General features: G+C 36.3%; 2 protein-coding genes and 1 long non-coding RNA gene across 5 annotated transcripts in view; 1 reads left to right on the top strand and 2 right to left on the bottom strand.

Moving 5' to 3' along the window:
* INTS2 (integrator complex subunit 2) overlaps positions 1-1,187 on the bottom strand; it is a 60,359-nt gene extending 59,172 nt beyond the window's left edge. Inside the window, exon 1 of one of the 2 annotated variants that reach the window (XM_053892320.1) lies at positions 1,085-1,187. In XM_053892320.1, coding sequence (XP_053748295.1) covers positions 1,085-1,094 — 10 coding nt within the window. In that variant the 5' untranslated portion in view covers positions 1,095-1,187. Of the gene's footprint in view, positions 1-1,071 lie in introns of both variants that reach the window. The other variant, XM_053892319.1, reaches the window with a different exon arrangement.
* Positions 648-25,956, top strand: LOC109256103 (uncharacterized). The gene is made up of 3 exons (XR_002075510.2): positions 648-1,370; positions 2,741-2,856; positions 25,763-25,956. It is a non-coding gene; the product is annotated as an uncharacterized LOC109256103 (long non-coding RNA).
* MED13 (mediator complex subunit 13) overlaps positions 7,949-27,592 on the bottom strand; it is a 109,127-nt gene continuing 89,483 nt past the window's right edge. The window contains exons 21-30 of one of the 2 annotated variants that reach the window (XM_019431058.2): positions 25,352-25,571; positions 24,318-24,509; positions 23,907-24,130; positions 21,284-21,426; positions 20,669-20,827; positions 20,373-20,558; positions 18,289-18,437; positions 15,304-15,477; positions 12,333-12,433; positions 7,949-11,977 (exon numbers count right to left, since the gene is read on the bottom strand). In XM_019431058.2, coding sequence (XP_019286603.1) covers positions 11,845-11,977; positions 12,333-12,433; positions 15,304-15,477; positions 18,289-18,437; positions 20,373-20,558; positions 20,669-20,827; positions 21,284-21,426; positions 23,907-24,130; positions 24,318-24,509; positions 25,352-25,571 — 1,681 coding nt within the window. In that variant the 3' untranslated portion in view covers positions 7,949-11,844. Of the gene's footprint in view, positions 11,978-12,330; positions 12,434-13,773; positions 13,849-15,303; positions 15,478-18,288; positions 18,438-20,372; positions 20,559-20,668; positions 20,828-21,283; positions 21,427-23,906; positions 24,131-24,317; positions 24,510-25,351; positions 25,572-27,592 lie in introns of those variants that run through there. The other variant, XR_002075509.2, reaches the window with a different exon arrangement.

Raw genomic sequence — 27,592 nt, 5'->3', positions numbered from 1 at the left:
ACATTTCCTCCAGCCCTCGGGATCTTCTAATACTTATTTTGCAAAGAAGAAATATGAAGCCCAGAGAGATTAGGTAACAGACATATAATGATTACTACTAGTGGCAAAATCCTAGGCTGAACCCTCATCTATTAAATCGCAGTCCAAGACTTTCTCCACTGCATCAATCATCTGAGCGCCGCAATGCAAATAAAAGTAGTATAGTTAAGAAGAATGTGTTCCTCGTCCATATCTCTTTAGCTTCTTATGCCTATCCAACCAATGTAAAAAACTTACTCTTCTCTTTCCCACCCTCCACCAGTCAATAAATGCACTGCTAAATCTCCTCACTAGGCAGAAGCAATGCCAGACTCAACGTCCTCAAGGCCTAACACTATCCTAATGTCCCCTGGGTTGCTTGGTAAAAAATTGCTGTGGAGCTACAATTAGCTATGGGAGAAGGATGAGTTCCACTTGAGCACTTCTCTTATCTTCACTAATCAGAAGCTTAAAAAAAAAAAAAAAAAAAAAGGCAGGGAGCAGGTGGCCAAAGCCATCCCCTCCAATCCATCAGACTAGCAAAATCATGGGTTAACAGAGTCGTGGGCAGAAACGCTACTTTGTTTTTAAACAAGAGGAGCTGGCCTTTTAACACAGGGGCGGGCTGAGGGAGCAGTGGCGCCAAGCAAGACCGGTGTGTGTTCACAGGTCTCGCCCTCAGCGTAACGAGAACCAACCAGTCCCCCTGGCAGAGAAATGGAAGGCCAGTGACCGACGTGGATCGGAGAACGAGCTGAGGCCTGAGAAACGGAAGCTTCATACCTCAAGATTTACCCTCCAACCTCCCGGGACTCAACACCGATTCCGCGCCCTACAGGCGGGACACGGTAGAAATCGAGAGCGCGGCCCAAAGTTGGGCCTAGGCGAAAATCCGCATTCGCCAAACCCAGCTGTGCCCTGAATCGACACAGGCACCAAAAACCCAGACGCCGGGACCAATGGGGTCGGCAGTGCGATAGGGCTGGATGGGGACACCGCACAAAGGCAGAAACCGCACTGAAGGGAGGGGAAAGCGGAGGGGACTGTTTCAACCTGCACCCAGCACCTTCATTCATCCCCAGCGTCTGGCTCCCGTCGGCCACCGTACTGGACTGAGAGGAAGGCTGTCTGCAAAGGAAACCCAGAGACGTCCGCGCTGATGCAACGGTGCGCGTGCGCGGTCCCACCTCTTCCTTCCCGTCCCCTTAACTGCGTTCCCGAAGATTTAAAATGCTGCTTTCAGTTTCTTCTTCCAAAATCTATCACTTTTATCCTTTCCGATTAAATCTTTAAGCCCCTCTGACCTGCAGTTTCATCTTCACAGGATTTTTGTGGCACTTGAATGACATAACGTATGTAAAAGAAACGTTAAAGTTGTTTCCGCCATCCTTTGACCGGAACACTAATGACTGCACCCTTCTTTCTGTCCCTGCCTATGCCTCCCTAGCACTTAAGCTCTGGAATCGTGGGATTTATAGGCGAATTTAAAAATTAACCTTTTCCTGATCTTTCTTTCGCTCTTGACCTCATACCCTCATAGTCACAAGTGAAACATCTTAGTTTCGGGTTTCTATGCCTTCGGGTCCGGGGTTGGGGCATGGGCAAAATGGGTGAAGGGAAGTGGGAGGTACAGGCTTTTAGTTATGGAATGAATAACGAACTCCCTTACAACATAGAGATTATAGTCAATGGTATTGTAATAGATGGTAGCTACACTTATGGTGAGCCTAGAGTATAACATAGAGTTGTCCAATCACTATATTGTACACCTGAAACCAGTGTACCATTGTGTGTCAACTATACTTCGGTTTAAACCAGAACAAAAAACTCAAGGTCCATAGACCTTTAGAAAGTGGTGGATGGGGTTTCAGGAATTCCCTGGAATCTGAAAAATTGTGTGTGCTTGGCACTTCTGGAAAGAGGACCCAAAACTTCCAACAAGTTTTCAAATAGAGTCTAAGCAGAAAAGATTAAAGACTAGTCTCTGTATATTTTCATACTATTTCTAGTTTCCGATTTAAGCAATGTGCATGTATCACCTGCTTACCAAATACTGTGCTACAAGCTGGGAGCAAAAATATTTTACAGAGAGAAATACAGCCTCATACTATATAGTTTCCAAGATTTCAGAGTACTAATCTCCTAATAAAGTCTGCTTTCAGACTTTCTCTTCTTTCAACAAAGGAAGAAGAGAACTAATGTGTGTTTCATTGTTTCTCAAACTTATATCCACCTGACCTACAGTTTCACATTGTGACCCAGGACACACATGCTCATATATGCCCACATTTAAAAGGAACAAAGTTTTTATGAAATAACACATACTACATGTTATATGTTCTATTTCACTTCTTTAAATTACTGGTCACAGGGCACATGACTGGCTCAGTTGGTGGAGCATATGACTCTTGATCTCGGGTTTGTTAGGTTCGAGTCCTACATTGGGTGTAGAGATTACTTAAAAAGAAAATCATTAAAAAAATGTTTAATTGCTGGTCACTACACACTAAAATTGATTTCACAGTCTATTCGGTCACAAATTGTACAACATTGTCATTTTTAAGCTGATACTTATTGAACACTTGCTAGGCACTAGTATTTTATATCTGTTACCTGATCTAATTATCTGAGGTAGGGAACAGTCTCTATTTTATAATTGTGGGGAAATTGAGACTGAGACAGAGGTTAAACAATTTAATCTCCCTGGATGGTCTTTTCACAGGAGGAGTATGAAGAGAATTCATGGTTTGGGGGATGAATAAGGGGAGAAAGGGGATGTGAACTAAGTGATTTTTAAGATCTCCTCCAACTCTAGGTGTGCCTGGGTGGCTCAGTCAGGTAAGTGTCTGACTTTGGTTCAGGTCATGATCTCTCAGTTCATGAGGTCGAGTTCGAGTCCTGCATCAGGCTCTGTGCTGACAGCTCAGAACCTGGAGCCTGCTTTAGATTCTGTGTCTCCCAATCTTTACAGTCTCCCTCTCTCTTTGTCCCTCCCCTTCTAGTGCTCTGTTTCTCTCTAAAATAATTAAAAAAAAAAAAATTTCTTCCAACTCTACTTACAATCCTGTAATCACTAATGAAGAAACAACTTACAGATCTGTCTCAATCTAACAGCAAATCACACCCAGCTCAAATAAGATAGCCAGCGTGTAATGGAAATGAATACTGACACTTACCTTCTTCCAAGTCCCCTTCTCCTTGTCTTCCAATTCTTATCTCAGTGAATATCACCACTACCCAGAATTGCTCAAGCCAGAAACCTGGAAGTTACCCTAGGCTCTCGCCTGTTCCACTCATATCCACTTAGTCAAAGTCTTTGAGATCTACATTGTTCACCAGTGAAATCATTTTGACAGCCATACAGAACTCAGTGAAAAAAGATTTACTGATGGACTTTTGAGTTTTAAATCTGCTTTTTCTGAGGTGGTTTCTCTAACTATACTAAGATCAACTTTTAAAGACTTTGCAGCTCAGATGCTTAATTAGATTAAGAACTTATAGAAAAGTAAATAATGCTACAAATTAGCCCTAACATTTAGTTGCCTATAAACCACAAAATGTTTGATTACTAAAGGGGCATATTATGTAATTATGGTGTACACTTTGCGTTTGAGAAAGAAATGTTTGAGAAAATAATCCCCCTTTAAGACCAGTGTGGCACTGAGGCTCATTACCATTTTACTCACAAAGATATTTCTTTTTTAAAAAAGATTTTATTTTTTAAACTAATCTCTACATGCAATATGGAGCTCAAACTTACCACCCCCGAATTCAAGAGTTGCATGCTCCACCAACTGAGTCAGTGAGGTTGTCCCCCACATAAAGACATATTTCATCAACTCTATGGTGACTTTTTCACATTTTAACATCTCTGATATTGTGGTGTCTTAAGATCAGTAATGATCTTTTAAATTTGTTTAGTGGTACATATAATGGTGTCTTACAATTACTGGTGTTTAGATTTGATGAAACACGTTGCTTAGTTCCTATTTTTACTTAAGTTAAAAAATAACACTCCTTCCTAAGTGAAGTAAACATTCTCTTCTGACTGGCTTACTATGATTTATCCTTTTCTACTTAACTATTTTTCAGTAAGACTGAGGGAAGAAAAGGAGAAACAAACAGAAAGAAAAAACAATACTATGTTTCAGGCACACTAGGTGCTTTTATGTAGATTATTGCCAAGTAAATGAGCTTCAAGAAATTAGAAGACCTAGGTATTTAAAGGAAGACCAATATTCTTTAGAAATTGACTCATAGAATTTTGGAAGTACAAGGATGTCAGGAGCCATCTAACTCAAATGTTCTCAATATGGAACTCTTTTTATAATTATCCTCAACAGTGTCCTATTTTATCTTGAAATCCCAAAATTTCTTCCATTGTTTCACCCTGTCAAGATCTTTTGGACTCTTCTTTTACACTGGCTATCTGCAAAGCAGATCATCTCTTCATTAATTTTATGGGTAAAATATTGAATGGAATTGGGTCCAGCCAAGATTCTATAGTATGTTAGAGACATCCCTTCAGGTTGATACAGCTCCATCAACAAGCCTTTTTTGGTATGATTGTTCAATTAATTATGAATCATCCCGACTGTTGAAACACTTCCCTGCTTTGGGATAAAGTTCATTTTCCTTAAGGTGGCACTCAAAAGACAGTTTTTCATAGTCTGAATTCTTAGCTCTGGTTTGGATTCCTGCATTATCTATCCCACCATAGTGCCTCTGTTTTAGTCTGTTGGAACTGCTGTTTCCCAAATCCTTCATGCTATTCATGGACCTTCTCTCCCACTGTTCCTTCGGTCTGAAATTCCTTTATTCTCTTTATGTAGTACCTCCTATGAATCCTTTAAGTCTCACTTCCAGTGTTCCCTTGCTAAGAAATCTTTCCCAGACAAACCGCCTATCTCTTAAAGTATCCCTCTTCGATATTCTCAAGGCTCCCTTTACTTCGTTCCATCATAGCACATCACACATTGTACTACATTGTTAAAATTTGTTTCTCCTACCTTTCCAAAGTAAGTACTTGGAGGGCAGGAACTAAAGTATGGTACTTAATACTGGTTTGTTGAATTAATGATTTAAGTGTAACAATACCATGAAACCTTATTAAATAACCTGAATGTCCATTTCCATGATCTGTTTATTAATGCTGTCAAAATAAAATGTAGATTGATACAAGAAGCTATTCCTTCTTGTATATGCACTACATTGTTGTTCTTATCACTCTAGAGGGCTTATGGAACTAATTATGTATACGCATGTATGTTTCTCAGCAGATTGATGGCTAAAAGTCAAAGGTGTGTATCTCATGACTAGTGTAAACAGTCTATTAAATAGTGCTTTAGTGGAACTATGCTGGTCTCTAATGAACTTGTTCATAAAGTGAAATAAATTATTAGTAGTTTCTAGGACATAACATTTGAGAGAGAAAGAGAGAGAGAGAATGGGTAGGGCAGGGGCAGAGAGAGAATCCCAAGCAGGCTCCTTGCTGTCCAGCACAGCCCAGTTTGGGGCTTGAATTCGCTAACCCTGAGATCATGACCTGAGCTGAAAGCCAAGAGACAGACACTGAGCTTCCAAGGCACCCCATCTTTTTAAAAATTTAAAAACTGAGCAAGTTGTGCATTTTCACTCTTCTGGAACCTTTCAGTTTTCCACAGCATTTCTGAAATCATATCTACAAGTTCTTTTAGTACCGAGGATATATTTCCTTTGGACCTGACACCTTTAAATGCTTTAAATCAGTTAAGTATCTCAGATTTTATTTCATCATATGTGTGTTACTTTATGTTTTAGAGCTTAAAGACCCTTCAAGCTGATTTCTTTTTAGTCAGAGTAGGTTAGGACAGAAGGGAGATAAAAATTAAGTATTAAATACTTGACTCTTTGCATTTTTTTCCATGGATGATCTTGCTAGAAACATATTTTAAAAGTCCTGTTGTTGGGGCACCTGGGTGGCTCAAGTCAGTTAAGCGTCTGACTTCACCTCAGGTCACGATCTCATGGTTTGGGAGTTCAAGCCCTGCATTGGACACTCTGCTGTCAGCACAGAGCCCGCTTCAGATCCTCTGTCCCCCACCCCTCACTCTTTCAAAAATAAACATTAAAAATAAATGAGTCCTTTTGTTGTAAGCATTTGTTTTTTTTTTTTTGTTTTTTTTTTTTTTTTTTGGTCTGGCAGGTCTTAAATCACAACTCTTCTAGAGAACATAGGTATTGTATTAATCATCCCTCACATTTGTATTTTACAAATTTTTTTATTTTTAACATTTATTTATTTTTGAGACAGAGAGAGACACAGCATGAACAGGGGAGGGGCAGAGAGAGAGGGGAACACAGAATTGGAAGCAGGCTCCAGGCTCTGAGCCATCAGCCCAGAGCCCGACGCGGGGCTCGAACTCGCGGACCGCGAGATCGTGACCTGAGCCGAAGTCGGACGCTTAACCGACTGAGCCACCCAGGCGCCCCTGTATTTTACAAATTTCTATGTTTTATGTAATCCTTTGAGGTTCACAAAACTAACATTAGGAAGGAGTGGTTACTATTGTGTTCATATACAAATGAACAACTTGAGACCTCAAGAGGTTCAAAGTTTTGTCTGAAGTCACCAGCTAAAAGGTGGCAAATCTGAGAGCACAAGAATACTCATCTAGTGATTGTTTCTACTAATGTGAAAATAGTCCCAAGTAATTAGATTGTACAGTTTCATTTGAATTTTTGCAGAACTCACACTTCAACTAAGTACTATAGTTTGAGGTATTTATCACAAGAAGTCTATTCAAGTATTTCAGTGCCCTATTAATGTGCTAGATGTTGTGCTGGATTCTAGATGCATCAGTAAGCAAAACAGACCCAGTTTCTGCCTTCATGAGGTCATTTAGTAGGATCAAACATTCATACAAACTGTGAAAAACACTGTGAAGGCTCCATACAGATTATTACAATAGAAGTAAAATACTAGGGGGGCACCTGGGTGGTTCAGTTGGTTAAGTGTGACTACTGATTTCAGCTCGGGTCATGACCTCATGGTTCGGGAGTTTGACCCCCTCGGGCTCTGTGCTGACAGTGCAGAGGCTGCTTAGGATTCTCTCTCTCTCTGCCCCTCCCCTACTTGTGCTCTCTCGGATAATAAACTTTAAAAAAGTATATTACTAGGGGACCTAGTCTGAGGCAAGGTTGTATGTGGAAAGTTAAGGCAAAAATAACCATGGGGCTTTCAAAGAATTGAAATGGCCTAAGAGGCAAGGAGGAAAACACAGGAAAAAGCCCATTTTGATTCTTGTGGGGAAGGCAGGGGACAGACCATGTTAAGACTTTCGATATTTAGAGGAAGAAGCAGCCATAAAGGGTTTTAGACTAACAAGATAAAAAAAAAAAAAAAAAAAAAAAAAAAAAAAAAAAATCACAGGTAATACAAACTGTGAGACAGAGAATAACTTAAGAAGGTAGAAGTTCCAACACCATATACCTCCTTTTAAAGGATTATTTTTTAAATTTTGCTGGCAAACACTATTTCAAAATGGACACAATTTTGGGGTTTGTCCTTAGTTTAAGTTTGGACAAAAATATTTAAAATGGCTGCTCATACAATATTTTAATGGAGTGTTCATATCTGAAGACTTTATGTTTCAAAAACATTTATGTGATCAAAAAAGTAGGACTGAGCTAAGCTTTAAATATCTGAAGGTAGCTTTGGACTAGAAAAAGGATACCAAACTGATGAGCCTAAAAGGAGTATGTATGTACACATATAACTTTCCTGTATATTAATCACTAATATGGTTAGAAAAATTTTAATAAAATACTTCAGATGGAGATATTAAAAGTACAATTTTTAGGTTACCCTTTTCGACTTACAACAAAAAATACCACTAATTTTTACTTAAGTTTAAGATGGAAATATTTTTAACAAAATGAGACACCACAATGAAGGCTTCATGAATAATTTATTCCATTTGAAGTTTTGTTTTTTGTTTTTTGTTTTTTTTAAAAAGTATAAACCTTTTCATTTCCTCAATCACAATTTGTACAACTCAGTGTTATGGCATTCGGCAGCAATAGTGTTTGTTCCTTATTCTTTTTTTGTCACATTAAAAAAAAAAAAAAAAAAGCAATTGGACCATATTAAATGTCACTGCTAAACAACAACTTTAAAACGCCCCTTCATAAAGTGACCAAGCTATTTGAGAGAGTTGATGCTGACATGTCCAGTAATGACGTTACAATTTGTAGTTTAAACTCAGTAACTTTAAGGTCCACAAATCCAGTTTACTTTGAAAACTAAAACTATTTTAAAACTTCATGAATACATCAACCTGAGGAGTATCTTAGGTCCCAAATCCAGTTTTTTAATTAATACTCCACAAAAGAGAAAACATATATATGAAAATTTAAACCACAGTTCTGGGCCCATTAAAACACCAAGAAAAACCTAAAGGTTAAGATTTCCAGCTGATTGGGAGTGGGGGAGGAGGGGGTGAGGGACCAAAAAAAATGTATGTCAAAAACATTTTTCTTTAATTTAGACAAACTAAAATCTTAAGAGGAAACCCAGACCAAAACATTACTCATGCAACATTAAATGTATTAATAGACTGGTATGCGATGCCATAGTGGATGAGTAGCAAATTATATGATGCAACAGCATTTAAAAACTTCCTTTTAATGTATTCAATTTGAACATTTTAAATAACGCAACATAGTATTTTGAATATTACAGTATTAACATAGTGCTTGATTAAAGATCTGCAAATCTTTGTAGTAACACATTAAGTTAAAAAATTACCTCAGAAGGTAAATATGAAGACGAAAGGAGAATATTTTAATACAGTAATCTGTGCCATACTGACAATTGAGTACGAATACAGCTGAGGATAATTGACTAAGTAGTAAGAGCTTAATTTTAGTGGTTTAAGAAAAGTTTAGAAAGATTTAAAAATTACAGCTACTTTAAAATTTAAGGATTACATATAAGTACACTTGGTGGCCTTCTGGCCAAACAATAAGGTGTACAGAAATTTATTCATACAGTGTTAATTCACAGTCCTGATAACTGAATGGCTTGCATAAGAAAGTATGGCTAGATGTTTCTCACTGGCTGGAAGCAGACATTATATAACTAATCTTTTTAAATGCCAAAATACTGTACTTCCACCCTGCTTTGTAATGGATAACTGCACAAAAAACAGACATTAGCACTGTAACAAAGAAGTCAATGTGTTGGTGATCAACTGGTATAAAGTATATATTATTTTGCTTACCATTTAAACAAACAAACAAACAAAAAACTACCCATACTTGTCTGTGACAGTATGGTAGTAAGTCAGATCCATCATCCTGCATAAAAGGCTTAACTTTTTGAAATAAGTCTCTTGACCTTTTCTAATGGATATTTAATAATTTTCTATTTAAGTGTGAACTTAAATATGAAGGGAAGAAAAAAATCTTATCAGTAAATCTTATATATTTGGGAACTACTCCCTGTTCCCAGATAAAAAGGAATTGTATACTGGGTTCCTTTCTTTATGGCTCCATATAAAAGAAACTGTCAGGGAATAATTTTTTTAAAATCTATCCTCAAACTGAGGTGTGTTCACTACAAGCTAGTGATATTAAACAACTGAGAATATAGCTTTTATTTTTAAGTCACTACTAAGCTAAGTTTATAAAAAAAAAAAAAAAAAAGAGGATACTTTTTATAGATATTCCAAATAAGCATCTTTTTTCCCCTCAAATTTCAGACAAGTTTTTTTTAAGTATAGAACAAAACATGCCAACATAATCTGTAGTGTGCTAGCATAATTTAAAAATGAATGCAGAGATGTGATCTTTAAATTCTAATTTCAAAAATGCTGACCCTTGGAATTGCATTATAATTTTGAAGAAGTGATTGAAAACCTTTGTCACCAGTTGTGTGTTTTTTATAGAAAAAACAAGACTTGCTAATGTTTAATATACACAATTTGAAGAAGTTATATTGTTTGTAAGAAAGTGATATTTAAGCTAAGCATATAGTATTTACAAAACAAGTTTCAGTAAAAACAAAACAAAACACACCGAATTACAGTTTTGTAAATACAACTGATTTTGTCCTTGTGGAGAATTACTGAATGTACAAATTCAGAATTTTTCTAGACTGCTTCCAAGAAAGATAGGTAGACTTGGTGACTGTGAATTCAAGTCAGCAACACAGGCAGGAAGCTAACTTGGACTCTCTTGTGAGCAGCACTGTAGAAACAACTTTTTAAAGGGGTAAAGCCTGCATAAAAGCATTTATCTTGGCATGTGCAAACAAGAAGGGGAAAAGCTGTATTGAAGGAAGGGGTGAATTAAAGTCCCTAAAATTCAAGTCCCTTCTTTAGGGAGGTGAGATCCTCCTTGGCATATGTCCTGCCTTAATCTGAGCTGTGTTATAGAAAAGTACAGACTCTGGTGTTTGGGACTGCCATCTCCAAACCAAGAAAATTAAATAAATAAAAAAGGCAAAAGGAAACAGGTTAAGTTTAGAAAATGGTTCTTTAACTAGTGGAATAGTCTGAATACCAGAATTCACTGAGAATCTATTTACACCACAGTTTGATTGCACACACACATCCATACATATGCATACTCTCACATACATTCCCAATCTTTAATTTAAAAAACAAAAAAAAGTCAAACAATCAGAGTGACTGTTCTTAAAATAATTTGTAAAATGCCTAGAGCTGGGCTAAATTTCAACCTTATAGCAGATCCTGAAGATAATTTTCATAATTAATATTCCCATGCCTAGATGTGCCACTGTCAAAACTGAAAAAAACATTTAAGCATGTAACATTAAACACCAAAATTAGTTTAAGCATTCAGTAGCAAATGTTTTTCTTGTAAAACTAAGTTTCTTTCACTGGAAATGGCCTGAAATATTAGTCATAGCCCTAAACCATAGTACAAAATATAACTGAAGAATTCTCATTTTATTCTAAGTTAAACCACCCAACAATATCACTTGTATATTGCCATCATGTTATTCTGTAAAGGTGTGATATATAAAATGCTGTAAGACCCGGTACCTTTTCAATTTATAAACACAGTGAACTTCATTACTGTACATGTACTCTGCAACTACAGCTTAGCTGTAAATCCTCCACACACAATGGTATGGACATTATTCCCCCTCTATCCCCATTAAACTGTACATCGAGACAATACAAATTTACTGTCCCACCCACCCCCTTACAAAAAAATAATACTCTAAAAGCAACCCTACTGCAACTTTTTAATTAAGACGATTACATATATTTTAGACCAATTGCTTTAAAGCAAGAAGGCAGTATAAACCTTCTAGGAAAATTTTTATAAAAGAGGTTAAGAAATATAAGACAATTTATACATTTAAAAACTTACAATAAATAAGAGATGCAGGCATTTTTGAATACTAGATACTATAATCCAATACAAGAACATCTTGATGTTCTGAAGCCATATGTTGAAATTCATTGTTCCTCATGTTTCCTCTCCATGCTTTTAATATTCATTTAACATGACTGGGTACTATGGCTCATTACTTTTCACAAATACTGTGACTGGAAAAAAAAGGTTAATTTTGCTACGAAAATGTTATAATACGTTTTGTATGATCAGTCATCATCCTAAAGAGTTCAGTATAGTCAATGAAAAATAGCAGGGTTATAGCCCCTCCCCCCAAGTCAAAACAATATTTGTTGAAGTAATAAGAATTAGACCCCATCACAGATGACTTTCACTGAGAAGATAATTATAACTTAATCTTGCAGTGAAATATCTTTTTTCCTTGTTCTCTTCTTGCACAGTTCCATCCAATGAAGATCACAGCATATTCATAATAAAGTTATATAACTGATTCAGCACCACAAAATGAATTGGGAGACAGGAGCGTCTGTCCTGGATTGCAGGGTCACAGGTTAGCCAGGAGAGTGCATTGTACTGTTCCAAAACAAACCTGAAAAGTAAATAAACTGTTTTAAGTCCTGTATATACTTACACTGTAGATTTTGGAAGCAGTTTCCAATTATGGCATCTAAGATTTAAAGCCACTTTAAAAAACGGTGGAAGGTATGGAAGAGAGAGTCCTTGGGGAAATTAAAGATAAACTAATTTTCAAAAAAAAAGTATTCTCAAAAGTAGATTACACATGCTAGAAAGAAAAGGACTCATTCTGAATGATGTAATTCATCTAGAGATCCAAGGGTACACAACTATAAATTATTGACAAATAGGAGGAAAATACATAAGGATCAACATTATACTCTTTCCAAGTTGCAATGGAGAACCTTTAATGGTAAAAAGAGCTATACCTGAGGACATCTGAAGTCTGATTTGAGTCAAGTGGGTGGGAGTGTTTACTGTGAAGCAGCTCGTCAGATTGCACTGAAGGCACGTGGAGGTGCAAAGAGGCCTAAAAAAACAGGTAATCAGTCAGCCAAATGAAAAAGTTCTGTTGGTTTTACCTTATTTTCCCAAGTTTTCCCAAGGTCTCGTCCTTGATGAAATACATTTTCGACCTATGTAATGAATGGGCACCACTATAAAGATGCTTGTTCTTCTTGTTTAAGTGCGTAATTTATATTCAATCTTAATTTTCCTCAGTTCTATTGTTTTTGAGACCACATAATAATCCCTTCAAAAGTTATTTAATAGTTATTTTAAAAGTTACTTAAAGTTATCTATTTTCTGGGTGCCTGGGTGGCTCAGCTGGCTAAGTGGCCAACTCTTGATTTCAGCTCAGGTCATGGTGTCACGGTTCATGGGATCGAGCCCCAAGTCGGGCTCTGCACTGATGGTGCAGAGCCTGCTTGGGATTCTTCCTCTCCCTCTCTTGCTGCCCCTCCTCTGATCGCTTCTCTCTCTCCCTTTCTCTCTCTCTCTCTCAAAATAAACATTAAAAAAACGAAATAAAAAGTAAAAAAAGAAAATAAAGTTATTATCTATTTTCTGCATGTAACATGCCTAGATGTGTCAAGTAAATGTCTAAGGAAGCACTAAACTGATAAACCTGTCTACAGGTTACACAGAACTTAAGACTATGCACATACACCTAGGTCTAGCACTGAAAAAGTCAGCATATGCAAATATACTACATACAAAGCTACAAATTTTAAATAAAGCTACCTATGGTGGAATTGTAAGCACTCTAATACAGTACATAGAATGCCTTCCTTTGCCCATGCAATTTCATAATGGAGGCTTAGTAACAACTGCCACACCCATTTTGGTATGACAATGAAGAGTGGAAGAAAGGAATGTGGTACTCTTCTTCACATTTCAATTAAAGAAAGTGAATCATTTTGTTTATTGAGTCAATATATTAAGTGTGAAAAAACTATGAGAGATGGAGGTATTGACTGCAGAACACTAGCAGACTTCATTCTGTATAAAGTAAAAGGTACTATTTTATATTTAGGTGATCTCTACAACTGCAATAGATGTATAAACTCTTCTAATATATATTCAAGAATATAACCAAAGAAATGTCTTTAACTGCCCATAACTCTTCATTTGTAAGTTATAGACAAGTCTCATATGACAGATCACTACAGATTAAATGAATATAATCAGTACCAAAATTACCATTTAATTTCTAAGATAAAAAGATTTTTTAAATCATCTAGGGAATAATCTACTATTTTTCTAAGCAAAGAGAAACACATCGGGTGGTTTTATTGCCTATGGTACAGGAAATAAAATGGAATGTATGAAAATAAAAGGTGAACAAAATTATGGTAAATTATGCCTTACCTGGTAATTCAGACCAGAAGTCCTAATCTTGTTACACTGTATCTGAGGGTGAATGCCCACTTTACACTATCCTCTCTGCAAATAAATATTGAGTAGAAAAGAATCTGGATAGTCCCTTGGACTTTTTGTAAAGTGGTGTTTCCTAAAAAAATGTTCCGTGAAACACTAAGGTCATGAATTATTAACTGGTGTTACACAATTGCTTTCTTGTGTATTAAAGTAAATTTGGGAAATAGTAGGTATACAATGTTATTTGCTACTATTTTTCAGAGATTTTAATGTGCACACATGTATTATAACAACAAAAGGGAGCAGAAAGCATGTGTAACATTTCCCAAAGGACCAAAAAACCCTTTGTTTTATAGAAACACCAAGGACTACTATTTTGCAGAAACACACTTGGGAATATGTTCTTGTAATGAGATCTATATAGACCACTGTACATATATTGGAAAGAGAGGAAAATCCATATGATAAAACTTTATTACCTTGGCTGACCTTCCTAAATATATCACCTCATTAATAGTCAATTCAGATCAACAGCTGTTGTATTCTTTATGTGCTACAGAAGTTCATTGCTTAATCTCAAATGTCACGGACTCAATGGTATGTTGGCCAAGGGTATCAAGATTTAATAGCAACAGGCTTAAAAGATACCAAGCCTATTGGTTCAAGTACCCACTAAAAGCATAGCATCCAACTTTTACCCTACAATTAAAAATCAATTGGCAAGAAGTTAGGTTAGTTAGTATGACCTCTGGAATAAAATTGTCAACTTCTGGTGGGCATATATAAGAATAAGTGAATCAGATCTGAATTTCCTATTTTGGAAAAGTAGTAAGCAGAAGCAACAAACTCTGGATAGGGCTTTCAAATCTCATTTTACCATTATATGATGTATCTCAACCTTGTTACAGCACTTGCTAATGAACTTGTTTTGATAAAATAAGTCACTATGGGAGTCTTAGTACTTGAAAATGACTTAGTAGTTTTAACACAGCAATTTACACAAAGCTAGAAAAAAAATTTTTAAGGAGGTAGTAAGTGGATCTAAATATCAAATATTCTTACAAAATTATGAATCCTTTAATCCCCCAAATACTGAGGCATAACAGAAGTACAGTATGATGTAATTCAAAGAATAACCATATAATCATGAAAGGATCCAGACTGTAATCCTAGTCTACTAACCAATTTATGACTTTAGACAAATGAGTTTTTCTGAACTTTAATATGCTCACCTAGAAAATGAAAAGTTATTAGATTAAAAGTAATAGAAGTTTTCACCCAGCTCTAAACTTCCATATGTGCAGCTGAAAATAATAAGAGCAAGGGTCCCAGAAATATGACTTAAGATTAATTAAAAGTTCAAACTTAGTATCAATTTAAAACGTGGAGCTGTTTCATAATTAGATAACTTCTTTGTGCTCTTGTCATATATTGCAATGCATTTGACCTTAGACACTTCTGTGTTTAAGACTTAAGCCGTCGATTAGTATTATTTAGGAACTGGCATAAAAATGGAAATACCTTAAGAAAAAGGGGACACTGATATTGTGCTTGAGGACATGCTGACCAGAACCAGTCAGGTAACGGACCCGCTTTGGCAGTTGACACAAAGTAACCAAGGGCCAATGGTTGCTGAAGAATATTAGTTACTTCATCATGAGATTCTGTTGAAAGTAGCCGATCAGTACCCTGACCCTTTAAGAGAGAAAAATTAAAAGTGTTAGTTCATTTGATATATACTTGGGCACTATATATACACAATGGCAATCAGTCTCATTATCTTATGATGTCAATTTAGAAAAATACTGAAAGATATTGAAAAAAATCAATTGCTATCTACTTAGTAAGAAGATCATAATTAGTAACAGTACTAAAAGAATGAGCTTTATTTCAAGAGTTTTAAGAGGAAATTAATATGCCAACTGCTTATGCTTGTATCCTTTAGATTAGTCCATGTATTTCTAGATATTTACATTAAGGAAATAGATAAAAAGAAGAAAAAGTGATATGCAAAGGTTCACTGCAACATTACCTATAACAGACCAAAAAAAAGGGGGGGGGGGTGCATGGGTGGTTCAGTTAAGTATCTGACTCGTGATTTCAGCTCAGGTTATGATCTCATGGTTCACAGGATCGAGCCCCGTGTTGGGCTCTGTGCTAACAGTGCAGAGCCTGCTTGAGATTCTCTCTCCCTCTCTCTCTCTCCCTCACCTGCTCGCTCGCATGCACACACTTGCTCTCTCTCAAAATAAACTTAAAAATTTTTCATTAAAAAAAAGAAAAAAAAACTTAAATGTCCAACATTTTGGGAATGACATAACAAATTATGGGAAAACAAGGTTAAAAAACTTATTATACTTATTTATACATATTGGAAGCTGTAACATAAATACATGTGAAAGGGAATTTGCTACAAGTACATATGGTTTTCTTAAAGTGATGAAATTACTGGTGCTTTTCCACACACACACACACACACACACACACACACACACACACACACACATTTTAATACTCTCACTGTTTTTTTAGTTTTTTGTTGTTTTTTTTTTTAATTAATCTCTGCACCCTCCTTGGGGCTGAAACTTACAACCCCAAGATCAAAAGTTGCATGCTCTCCCAACTGAGCCAGTCAGGTGCCCCAATGATCTTACTTCTTTCCAGTTAAAAACAAAAGGAAAGGATACAAGGTAAGATGGGGCAAAGATCCTTCCTTATTTTAAAAAGTCAGGCTCTAAAGAATAAACAAATAGGCAGGTTCTAAACATATGCATACTATTATAATCAAATAAAAACTATATTTAATTTCACTCAAATAAAGATGTTACTCAAATGAAGCCCAATCAGTTTTGAATTCAAATAGAAGAACAAGACAGCTGCTTCCCAACACTAAACACTAAAAATTAGGATGGAGGGAAGAAGATATTGTTTTTCCTATTCTTTTTTTTTTTTTTTTTTCAACGTTTTTTATTTATTTTTGGGACAGAGAGAGACAGAGCATGAACAGGGGAGGGGCAGAGAGAGAGGGAGACACAGAATCGGAAACAGGCTCCAGGCTCCGAGCCATCAGCCCAGAGCCCGACGCGGGGCTCGAACCCACAGACCGCGAGATCGTGACCTGGCTGAAGTCGGACGCTTAACCGACTGCGCCACCCAGGCGCCCCTGTTTTTCCTATTCTTATGAGAAAATTAATATTTCTATTATGTTCCTCCTCACAGCCCTGATACAAATGGCAGATTAGAGCATATACTATAATCCTCAAATAATCTGGTCTAGCCATACCTGATTAGAAGCTATGGTGAGTGGTCGAAGGACTAAAGCCAAGAAAACATGAAGTCAGGGACAGCAGAGCCTTAGAGACTCTGTTTATAATATATAATTCAACATTATCAACAATAGCCAAGCTATGGCAAGAGCCCAAATATCCATCGACTGATGAATGAATAAAGAAGATGTGGTACATATACACAATGGAATATTAGTCATCAAAAAGAATGAAATCTTGCCATTTCCAACGATGTGGATGGAGCTAGACTGTATCATGCTAAGCAAAATAAGTCAGAGAAAGAGAAATACCATAGGATTTCACTCATATGTGGAATTTAAGAAACAAAACAGATGACGGGGCGCCTGGGTGGCTCAGTGGGTTAAACATCCAACTTCAGCTCAGGTCATGATCTCACAGTTCATGGGTTCAAGCCCTGTATCGGGCTCTGTGCTGACAGCTCAGAGCCTGGAGCCTGCTTCGGAGTCTGTATTTCCCTCTCTCTTCGGCCCCTTCCCTGCTTGCACTCTGTCTCTCTCTCTCTCTCTTAAAAATAAACATTTAAAAAAAAAAAAAAAGATGAAAATATGGGAGGGGGGGAAAAAGAGAGAAAGGGAAACAAACCATAATAGACACTTTTTTTTTTTTTTAATTTTTTTCAACGTTTTTTATTTATTTTTGGGACAGAGAGAGACAGAGCATGAACGGGGGAGGGGCAGAGAGAGAGGGAGACACAGAATCGGAAACAGGCTCCAGGCTCCGAGCCATCAGCCCAGAGCCTGACGCGGGGCTCGAACTCACAGACCGCGAGATCGTGACCTGGCTGAAGTCGGACGCCTAACCGACTGCGCCACCCAGGCGCCCCGACACTTTTTTTTTTTTAATAGACTCTTAACAATAGAGAACAAACTGACGGCTGATGGAGGGAGGTGGATGGGGGGATGGGCTGGATGGGTGATGAGTACACTTGATATGAGGAGCACTACGTGTTGTATGTAAGTGATGAACCACTGAATTCTACTCCTGAAACCCATACTGCACTGTATGTTAACTAGAATTTAAATAAGAATTTGAAGAAAAAATATGCGATTCAGGTATTAACATCTGTAAGACAAAAGTGCATGCAGGTACTGTAATTCTCACTTCTTGTTAATTTCCAAGGAAAAAATAGTGTTCTATTTATCAATCCGTTACTAAGTTAATGAATGACATTTAGATTAAGCTTTTATAACAGGGTTACCTTGCCAGCATCACCTCCATGGGGGTAATGAGATCCTGGAGAATGTACAGGAGACCCCGTTGGAGATGCAGGAAGAATATTAATGATATCAGGGTCAAGATCATCTCCTGTGTCTAACAAATCAAAGATACCCATTCCATCCGCTCCATCTATATAGGAGAAAGAAAAATAAATAAATATTCCATTTTTCACATCCCATGGTCACTTGCAGAAGAGGGTTAAAATAAATTAATGAATTTTAATAAAAATGGGTTAATTAACATCTATTTAATGCCTACTATGTGATAGGTATTGTTCTAGAAGCCATATAAACAACTATACATTATACACAAGCATGTGGTAGTGTGAATAATGCCCTCCCCCAAAGATGTCCACATCCTAATCCCAGGAATGTGTGAATATGTTACCATAAAGAACTTTGCAGATGTGATCAAGCTAAGGATCTTGAGATGGGGAGATTATTCTGGATTATCCAGGTGGGTCCAATGTAATCACAAGGGTCCTAATAAGAGGGAGGCAGTAGGGTTAGAGTCAGTGAAGGACGTATGATGATGCTATGCTGCTGCTGCTGCTGCTGCTGAAGATGGAAGACAAGAGGTGCAGGTGGTCTCTAGATGTCGGCAAAGAAACAGATTCTCTCAGAGCCTCCAGACAGAATCAACCTTGCAGACACCCTGACTTTAGCCCACTTAAGACTGATTTCAGACTTTTGACCTCCAGAACTATAAGAAAATAAATGTGTGTTGTTTAAAGATACTAAGCATGTGTTAATTTGTTACAACAGCAACAGTAAAATAATACAAAACAGCATGCTTGGAATGAAAATATATTTAAAATGGGACTATGCACAATTAATACTCTAGTTCCTTATTAAATAAAATATTCAAGTTATTGTATAACACATTAAAAGAAGAGAATATTAAATAGTCCCTACTTGTGACTTTAGAGATGTGCCGTGTTCTAAGGTAATTCAGGGCAACAATGGAATATCATTTATTTTCTCTTCTACTAAAATGTAATCTATTAAGTTCATCTACAAAAGCTATATCCCTACTATGGCAGTTTATATAAATTACTATATTATTTTGGCAAATCAATTTATAAAGGAATATAAAATGTGCCACAAAGTCTATTGTCTATGTACAGGTAAACAGCACAGGCAAAAACCTATACAAACATTTTATGATCAATGTTGCCTTTTAAAATAAGTAAATATTTTTGAGACAATTCATAGCACTAGTTCCAGTATCAATAAAGTAGAAGAATGGTTGTATTAGTTTCTTATTGCTACTTTAACCAATTACCACAAGCTTTTTTTAATGTTTTATTTATTTTTGAGAGAGTGCAAGTGGGGGAGGGGCAGAGAGAGGGGGGACAGAGGATTTGAAGTGGGCTCTGCGCTGAGAGCTGCAAACCCAATGTGAGGCTTGAACTCACGAACCTCATGATCATGACTGAGCTGAAGTCAGATGCCCAACTGACTGAGCTACCCAGGTGCCCCACCACACACTTAATGACTTAAAAAAACATATCTTAATTCTCTACAGTTCTGGGGGCCAGAAATTCAAAATCAGTTTTACTGGGCTGAAATCAAAGTACTGGTTATTAGGCCAAAATCAAGGTACCAGGAGGTCTATTCTCTTTCTGGAGGCTCTAGGGGAAAGCTTTTCTTGTCTTTTCCAGCATCTAGAACTATATTCCTTGCATTCCTTGGCTCATAGCCCCTTCTTTCATCTTCAAGGTCAGCAGCATAGCATCATTTCTGACTTTGCTTCTCTCTGTTTCCATCACATGGCCTTCTTCTTTTTTGTGTATAATCAAACGTCCCTCTGCCTCCTTCTTGTAAAGATACACGTGATTGCATTTAGGGCCCACCTGCATAACCCAGGATAACCTCTTCATCTCAAGATCTTTAACTTAATCACACATGTAAAGTCTTTTATGGTCATATAAAGTAACATTCACAGGTTTCATAAACATTTATAGGATGCGGATAGGTTTGGGGAGGAACTCTTCAGATGAATTAGCCACAATCATCAAGACTTACTTTATATTTGCAAACCTTTAAAGAACAATTCACCTACCATTGTTGGGATTAAAAGCTAAGTCCAAATTTTCAGTGGTATAAGTAGCTGAAGCTACTTGCACAGAAGCAGAAGTAGGGAACACAAGTATATGAGTACATGATGTGTCCTGTGGGGTATTTAGCTGAGATGTCTGCATGTTTAGAGTAGTACTTCTTCCAAATACAGAACCAGTTGACACAGAATCTGAAAAGAGAATTTTTTTTCTTTCAATAATAGAAGAATCAATTTTATATGATATTTAGAAGTGCAAGTGCATGAAGAATTAAATCGGATATAAACTAAGGATAGCTAACCTGGCATAATAACAAAAGAGCCTTGGGGTTCCATTGCTACCAAGCAAGCACTGAGAATGCTGGGAGAGTCTGCAGCAGATATACCACACATTCTACACATGTCCTTGAGCCTTTTACTTAGAGACTGCAAGTTTCGACGACTCAGCAAACTGCTCCAATCTGTGGGTATCAACAGTAAAAATATAACATCCAAAGTAACAGCATTGTTAACACTCTGTAGAACCAAAGTTAAAACATAATGGTTTTTAAGTTACTGCATTCCTCAAATAGGAATCATCATCAAACCAAAAATCTTGCTGATGTTACTCAACATCATATTTTAATATAGGTCAACATCAACTGATCTGTTAAATAGGGGATGAGCTGCAATAATGGGCAAAAAGAGGAAAAAATGGAAGACAAAAAATAAGGACAGTAGTAATAACACTGCCATTAAGTCAAAACAAAGTAAAATGTCCTTTCAAAATTGGAATTAGGCCATTTGTGAACTAGACATTTGTGATTCCTCTTTGAAAACAAAACAACTAGTTTTATAACCTCTGAATTTTATTCAGTACATTTACACAGATGTAGTCTGAACAGTGTATGAATTAACAATCAAAAGCACAATTTTACCTTTCAATTCTCCATGACCAATCCTTCCTAAGCGGCCAATTACAACTCTCCATGGTAATGAGCTCATCTGTACAAGTCCTAAGCACCACTCCCAAAGTTTCTGTAAACCAAACCTTCTAGCAGATCCTTTTTTCCGACGAGCCCTATTGTACAGAATACAAGAGACAATTAAATATTTCTAAAATTCATATGACATTTTAAAAGAGCTCAAATTTGTGAAAAACTGGTCCCTTAATTTTAATGCTTGACACTTTCTACATAGTCCTAAGCAAGAATATACATAAAATCATAGGTTATGCTAGTTTGTGTCTTTATAATACACATTAAAATATTTTAATTTTTTTTTAAATGTTTATTTCCGAGACAGAGACAGAGCATGAGTGGGGGAGGGGCAGAGAGAGAGGGAGACACAGAATCTGAAGCAGGCTCCAGGCTCTGAGCTGTCAGCACAGAGCCTGATGCGGGGCTCGAACTCACAAACCGTGAGATCATGACCTGAGCCGAAGTTGGTCACTCAACCGACTGAGCCACCCAGACGCCCCAACACATTAAAATATTTAACTTTTAAAATGAAAAATTGTTCACAAAACATCAAAATTCACCAGAAACACTGCTCTACACCAGAGATTGTCAAACTTTTTCTCTAAAGGGCCAATATATTAAGCTTTGCAGGCCAGGCCATCAAGATTCTGTTGCAACAATAACTGCTGTTGCAGCATGAACGCAGTCCTTCAGAATACCTAACCACACAGGTGTGACCAGATTTGGCCCAAAGGCTGTGGTTTGCTAACCCTTGCTTCATACTTTAAGTTGAAGAATATCAAACAAAACACTATGTTTCTCAGACCAAACAACACTGTTGGGTTTTCTGCATATAAGTCCTTTATTAGGCAAGTACGTAACATAAGCACTCTTGGCTGAGCAACGATTGACTAAGTACTTAACACATAACAAGCATTATGTGCAATTTACATGTTACACCTCATTTCAGCCTAACAACCCTATGAGGCAGATAAAATTATTCTCCCAATCTTACAGAGAAGCTGAAGCTTAGCTGGCTAAAGTAGTTTTCTCAAGATCACATAGCCAGTAAGTGGCAGTGTCGGGATTTGAACCCAGATCTCTAAAACTCTAGAGTTGGACATTTCTACTTCAGTGAAATGGCAATACTATCTTTGTACTGGAAAGGTGATATTTTTCTTTCTCTATTCTTTCTCAACCTTCACAGATAAGCATACTATTTCCAAAGCTCACTAACTTAGCATTTAAAAAAAATCAAACTTATGGGGTGCCTGGGTGGCTCAGTTGGTTAAGTGTTTGACTCTGGATTTTAGCTCAGGTCATGATCTCATGGTTCGTGGGTATGAGCCCTGCACTGGGCTCTGCATTGACAGAATGCAGCCTGCTTGGGAATCTCTCTCCCTCTCTCTGCCCCTCCCCGATTTGTGCCCCCTCTCTCACTCCCTTTCTCAAAAATAAGTAAATAAACTTAAAATAAATAAATAAATAATAAAAACTGTGTCAAGGAAATAAGGTATGAAGTACTTCTCTAAGGTTTATTAAAAATAGCCAATAAAACATTATAATAATATAAAATTAATGTTTCTATATTTCATTTCTTCAGCATCACTATAATCTAATAGTCATTAAATATTTCTGTATATAACCAATTTCTGAACTTAAAGAAACTGAACCTTCATATAATAAAAAAAATAATAAAGGATAGAACCAAACCTCAAAATTTTTTGAAAATTACTTCATGGACTTGCCTTTCAGGTTCTCTTAGTCCATGTTCACTAGCCTTGAAATATATTACTAGAAATGTCTATTAAGTTATAACTTAATATGAGGCTTACCTGTTGTGATCTATTACTTACAACCTTCAGAAATAACTAGCCATGATACCTAATTACTACCAAGAATTATTCTAAAAATAAGGCCACCATTTTCAAAAGACACTCCAATATTTAATTTAAAAGGCAAAATTTTCAGTCAACAATTTTAGTAAATGAAGTTAATGCAGCTAATTATGGACTATATTTTAGATGGCACATGAGAGAAATAAATGTCCTAGGATGCTTTACTAGATTTTTTTTTTTTTTTAAATTGCAGAGGCTCTCTCATTCCATGCTTCAAAGTTTTTTAGGCTAAAATCATTGTGTCAAGCCTTATTACATAGAATTTAGGTACTTTACTCTCTTCTATGTAACAAAAATCAAAATTATTTTTTTTCCATTTTTTTTAATATTTATTTTTTCAGACAGAGACAGAACATGAGCGGGGGAGGGGCAGAGAGAGAGGGAGACATAGAATCCGAAGCAGGCTCCTGGCTCTAAGCTGTTAGCACAGAGCCTGATGCGGGGCTCGATCTCAAACCACGAACCATGAGATCATGACCTGAGCCAAAGTCTGACACCTCTCAAAATTATTTCTAATACTCCTAAATTATACAATATATTACCTACCAAAAAAAAAAAAAAAAAAAGTATCACCCACAATTCCAAAACTTAATGATATAACCTTCCAATTTTCTATTTTTCTATTCATTAATAATGAAATATAGTGTGTGTGAGAGTATTTTTAAATGGATGATCTAATGATACACTTAAGGAAACAGAAGTACCTATTCGGGACATCGATGTTAATGATACAAGTTTCTAAAAGTTCTCCATACAGATCTGTGCAAGATGCAAGAATCCATCTTTGATCATGTGATAAACAGTAGCCCACGAAAAGAACATTGTATTTCTGTCCAGCTTCTCCAAATGTTTCTCCTAGCTCTGTCTGTTTATCCTTCACTGGAGCCAGAATAAAAGGTGGTGTATAAAGTCGAATACACTCTGGTCTCTGTAAAATAAAAAATTAAGGTACTATTGGTACTATGCAATCCTAAAAATCTTTTACTGAAAATGTGATATCTCTATTCAATTATAAGATAATTGGAAAATGAGAAATAAACAGAGGATTGTAGTTTTGTATAAAATCATAAAATGTATAATCATTCAATAATTTTGGTCACAGAAAACATACTTACATCAGGACTTTTAAGAGCAGTTTCCATGGCTAAACCTGGACCAAAGCCAGTCAATGTTTTCACGTTGGTTGATGTTGGAAGTGGTCTCCGACACTGGGTAAAGGCCGAAAAAGCCAGGGATTTTAAATGCTGGGTATATATTTGTCTATCTTCGTGCTTCACAGGTTGCAACAGGTACTGACAAGGAACAATCTAAGAATTATAAGCAAATATTACAAAGTTAAACTTGTAAAAATAAAAATAAAAAGAACTGTGGGTCTAAATCTCTAAAAACTTTTACCAGAAAATTTAAATAAAACCTAATTAAAACTATAATCTAAAGAATTATATTTTATTACATAGGTTTTTAATAATTTTACTAACAGGTTATATAAAAACTTTAAAATTTCTACACAGCAGTTATATTAATACTGCCATTGATTAGTTCTGTTATAGTCTATAAAGAAATAATTCAAAATATCTGTAAAAAAGTTAATATCATTATTTACTACTTTTACTTGAAATCTGTCTTATTTAGAATTCTAGTTTATATAGGCCCATACTCTAGGGGTGTCTGGGTGGCTCAGTCGGTTAGATGTCCGACTTTGGCTCAGGTCATGATCTCGTGGTTCATGAGTTTGAGCCCCACGTTGGGCTCTGTGCTGACAGCTCTGAGCCTGGAGACTGCTTCAGATTCTGTGTCTCCCTCTCTCTCAACGAAATAAACGTAAAAAGAAAAAAGAAAAATTATATAGGCCCATGCTCTAGTCTTCTATTTAAGCATATGAATTTAAAAATTAGTTTATAAAAGCAACACAAGAGAAATATTTAATGTACTTAAATGCAATCTTTTTATCCTCTATTAATGTGATATGACTGTAAAATTTATCTTCATAAACTCCCGAAAATTTCTATCATAATATCACTTAAAGTAAAATATAATAGAACCTGGTTTTTAAAAAAAATTAATTTGGATACAGAATAGTATTTTTGAAACTTCTATCTACATCAAATTGTTTTATATAAATTTTATTTGCAACATTTACCATTCTTACCTGTACAGAAACAGTACTCTTAATATGAGGAGGAAGAGTCTGGACCATTTCCAGAAAGCATCGAAGTAGCCCCAAAGTCCATACATTAGAAGAATTAGTGCTCTCGTCTTTATTTTCATAGGTAAAAGGATCAATTATATAAACGACAATTGCAGGTGGATAAGTGATTGCATGTGAATCACCATCTGTGGGGATGCCCACTTTATCCCGATCCATCGTGCTAAAATTTAAGGTAGAAATATATAGTTAGGAAAAAAAGTTGTACTGTACCTTTTTTGAGGTAGTATCAAAAGCAGGTTCTTTCCCCTCTCCGTGCCCCAAGGAGAAAAGAGTAGTTTATTAGGAAACGTAACACAGGATTACAGAGAATACATGTTGTGTGATATTCCCATTCTCTTCTGTGTGTTCTAGAAAAGGCTCACCACCCCACAGCTGCCACCTGAGTGTGCACTGGGAAAGTCACAGAAGACTTCAAGTCATCAGTGTTAACTACCTCCTTCCTTCCTTGAATCTCCTAGCAGACATGTATATACCTAAAGTTTTTACATTCTGGAACTGCCCAGTCATCTAGAACTCAACTTCCCGCAAATAAAACATTTTCACAAAACTTTAAAAAATTCATTTGTCTTTGTTATAACCTTTTAAAGCACTTGAGCACTACATTTTCACTCACAAAACTTGCCAAGTTACTTCTTGAACAGCTTTACAACAAGTAGACTTATAATTTCGCTACTCTAAACAATGTTCTTCTTTGGAAAATTAGTCCTATAGATAATTACTCCCATCAAGTTGGTTCAGTTTAACACACTAGTTTCTAAAGAGGCCTGGTACATATAGTTAATAACTACAGGGAATAGATGATTTAAAAAGTAGATCCAGAAGGTGAAAGTGTTTTAGCCAATATATATATTTTTAAACATCAGGGTATACCTCAGAACACTTCAGTGACAAAAATATTTGGTCTTACTAAGGAATCCTCTTGATCCCTAAATACTTTATCCTCTCCCTTTTTTCTGGTGGTGTCAGAGAGCCTGTCTAAAAATTAAGGGACATCTCTTTCTTACCAAAGAGAATAGTAAAACATTGTGCACACAATTTCATGGTATACAAAGATGCTTGCATTAAGAGGTCTTGAATTAAAAAAGGGAAAAGTATTCCTAAAACCACAGAATATCAGAAATGCCAGAGCGCTTAGTGCTTTAGTGAGAAATCTGAGACAAAGGGAAGTTAAATGGGCTGCTGAAAATCACAAAGCACAGCTAGACCAGAAAGGAACCAGGTTTTCAAACTTAGTCAATGTTCTATTACATTTTTAGACTATACTAATCCACTTCACACTTCATAATTTTAATGGTGAACAAGCTTCGTTCTTTGATGGTGATACGATTTTTTAAAAACCCCAAATCTATTTAGATATTCAAGATGAATGGATCCATCTAGGTAATTAATGGTTTGTTTTTACTTACATAAATGAGTTTTTTAACTTTGAGCCAAATGCATCTAGGTAGCTGAAAGATTATTACCAAGCTCCGGCTAACCTAATCTATAAATCAAAAGGAAGCTCATTCAAAACCTTCATAAAAGGAATAGAGAGCTGCCATCATCATTGTTGTCACTATAAATAACTCATATGTTTGGAAAACACTGTATAAAGCACTTAATGTACATTATACCCTACTGCTCCCATTTTACATTAAAGAAACATGCTCAGAAATTTAGACAACTTTCCTAAAGTAAGACAGCCAGAAAATGGCAGAGCTAAGATTCAAATCTTGGTTATGACTCTTAATAAGTTCTGAACAGACTAGTTCAATAGGAACTACTATATCATTGGGAGTGATTTGCAAAGGCAAATCTACTTGACAATTATGTCACAGAAGAGATTCAAAACATCACAGGACAGTTGACCTAAATGGTTTTCAAGGTCTTAATTCCCACACTGAAATTTTAGGATGCTATGATAAAGGCTTTATGAAGTCTGCATTATAATTTTTTTTAATGTTTATTTCAGAGAGAGAGACAGCATGCATGCAAGCAGTGGGGGGGGTAGAAAGAGAGGAAGACAGAAAATCTGAAGCAGGCTCCATGCTGACGGCACAAAACCAGACATGGGGCTCAAACCTACAAACAGTGAGATCATGACCCGAGCTAAAGTTGGACACTCAACTGACTGAGCCACCCAGGCACCCCTGCATCATACTTTTATAAGTAAAATAATCAACGTAACAAAAACTAAAATTT

The sequence above is a fragment of the Panthera pardus genome, unplaced genomic scaffold, assembly GCF_024362965.1.
Source record: "Panthera pardus isolate Hobbes unplaced genomic scaffold, ASM2436296v1 HiC_scaffold_3, whole genome shotgun sequence".
Classification (NCBI taxonomy): domain Eukaryota; kingdom Metazoa; phylum Chordata; class Mammalia; order Carnivora; family Felidae; genus Panthera; species Panthera pardus.
This window is presented reverse-complemented; position numbering and strand designations above follow the sequence as displayed.